Here is a 2,064-nt window from a genome sequence, read left to right on the forward strand (position 1 = left end):
GATGGGTGGATTAGAAAAAGCTAATGCCAGTGGTAGAACTTGAACTGAACTTTGAGGGAAACTGGAAGAAAACAGACATACCATTTCTCATGGGGAATCTTTCTGGTTTCACAGGACCTACTAGAGCTTATGCTATATGGACATAGACTTGGAGAACTCAGAGTTCACCAGAGCAAGGCATCAGAGTAGGTCCTTAGGGGGTCTTGCATAAAATCTATCTATATGCATACATGTTATATACACAAAGGACAACCTCAGAAGGACTACAGACCTCTCCCATTCCTTTATTCAACAAAAAAGGTAGGGGCAGCCGCTTTGCAGACGCCGCCACCGGGAGTCCTCGTCTTGGTTCCGCCTGCCGGACGCCGATCCCCGCCGCCTCTGCCTCCGCCGTCGCCTCCAGCCCAGGCATCTGTGGCCATGGCCAATCCCAGCGTGTACTTCGACATTGCCGTCGATAAAGAGCCCCTGGGCTGGGTTACTTTCGAGCTCTTTGCAGACAAGGTTCCAAAGACAGCAGAAAACTTTCGTGCTCTGAGCACTGGAGAGAAGGGATTTGGTTACAAGGGATCCTGCTTTCATAGAATCATTCCTGGGTTCATGTGCCAGGGTGGTGACTTCACACGCTACAATGGCACTGGTGGCAAGTCCATCTATGGGGAGAAATTTGCTGATGAGAACTTCATCCTGAAGCACACTGGTCCTGGCATCTTGTCCATGGCAAATGCTGGGCCTAACACAAATGGCTCCCAGTTTTTCATCTGTACTGCTAAGACTGATTGGTTGGATGGCAAGCATGTTGTCTTTGGCCAAATGAAAGAAGGCATGAATATTGTGGAAGCCATGGAGCGTTTCGGTTCTCGGGATGGCAAGACCAGCAAGAAGATCACCATTGCTGACTGTGGACAACTCTCATAAGTTTTTTTGTTTTGTTTTTTGTCTTAACCATCAAACCATTCCTCTGTAGCTGGAGAGAGCACCCCTGAACCCCGTCTACTCTTATACCTTATAATCCTTGTGCTCTCACTTGCTGCAATTTTCTTTGGATTTCATTTCCTTTTTCCTTCCACAAGTTGGCTAAACAGAGTTAAGTTTATGATTATGAAATAAAAACTAAACTACACCTGTAGTCTCTCTTTTTTATGATGGGGGGACAGATTATGTTGGAGGTGAGCAACAGGATTCATCTTAAGCTTTATTAATGTTTGCCAACTTTTCTTGTTTTAAGTTTTTCTTAATGGGTGGGAGAGCTTAGATTTCAACTCCCAAATGTCCTAATAGGATTTTAATTAAAAAGGTAGAAGACTGACCTGAAATATGACCAGAAGGGGTTTCTTTTAAGTATGTGTGTATTGGAATATATTAATCTTAAGGAAATAAAATTGTTTTAAGTTTTTGGTGAATAAAAAAAAAAAAGGTAGGTGCAGTAGATAAAGCATGGGCCCTGGATTCAGGAGGACCTGAGTTCAAATCTGGCCTCAGACACTTAACACTTAACTAGCTGTGTGACCCTGGGCAAGTCACTTAACCCTCATTGCCTCGCAAAAAAACCCAAAACCAAAACCAAAAATCAGAAAAGGTTTTGGATCAACTTTAACATGACTTTTAATTCATTTTAGTTCTCCTTTAAAGCTAGAATAATTTCCACACATATGTAGTATTTGAAATAGAAAAAAATATATATTTCACTATGTTAAAATAGTCTATTTATATTTGTGTGCTCATAAGTGTGCATTGTCAGATTCTACCTTGTACATCAATGGCAGAGAAAAATAATATTCATGCCTGCTATACCTCTTTATGTAAAGATGGTAAATTAATATTAATCATTGTCTTTCTTCTTGATAAAACTCAAAGTCTTAGTCTGAGATGCCAGGGGCTTGATGTGCATATAATAAAAAGAAATCTGTGCGATACTGGTGGCAGAGTTTGCAAAGTTAAACTAATATAAAAGATACAGAATATATACAGAACCTGGGAATTAAAAGGCATCTGAAGAATGACAATCTGTTAGACAATTTTCCATGACAGCTAGGTGGTGTGAAGAGCTGCTCTCTGATTTTC

General features: G+C 40.9%; 1 protein-coding gene across 1 annotated transcript; it reads left to right on the top strand.

Moving 5' to 3' along the window:
* Positions 1 to 310: 310 nt before the first annotated feature.
* On the top strand, positions 311 to 1,123 carry LOC122751548 (peptidyl-prolyl cis-trans isomerase A-like). The gene has a single exon (XM_043998624.1). The coding sequence runs from the start codon at positions 421 to 423 to the stop codon at positions 916 to 918; it is 498 nt and encodes a 165-aa protein (XP_043854559.1). The 5' UTR covers positions 311 to 420; the 3' UTR covers positions 919 to 1,123.
* Positions 1,124 to 2,064: the final 941 nt, after the last annotated feature.

This window comes from Dromiciops gliroides, chromosome 3 (assembly GCF_019393635.1).
Source record: "Dromiciops gliroides isolate mDroGli1 chromosome 3, mDroGli1.pri, whole genome shotgun sequence".
NCBI classification, from domain to species: Eukaryota; Metazoa; Chordata; class Mammalia; order Microbiotheria; family Microbiotheriidae; genus Dromiciops; species Dromiciops gliroides.

What these genes read in the sequence shown, in the direction of transcription:
- LOC122751548 (XM_043998624.1), top strand. Translation starts at nt 421, where the DNA reads ATGGCCAATCCCAGCGTGTACTTCGACATTGCCGTCGATAAAGAGCCC.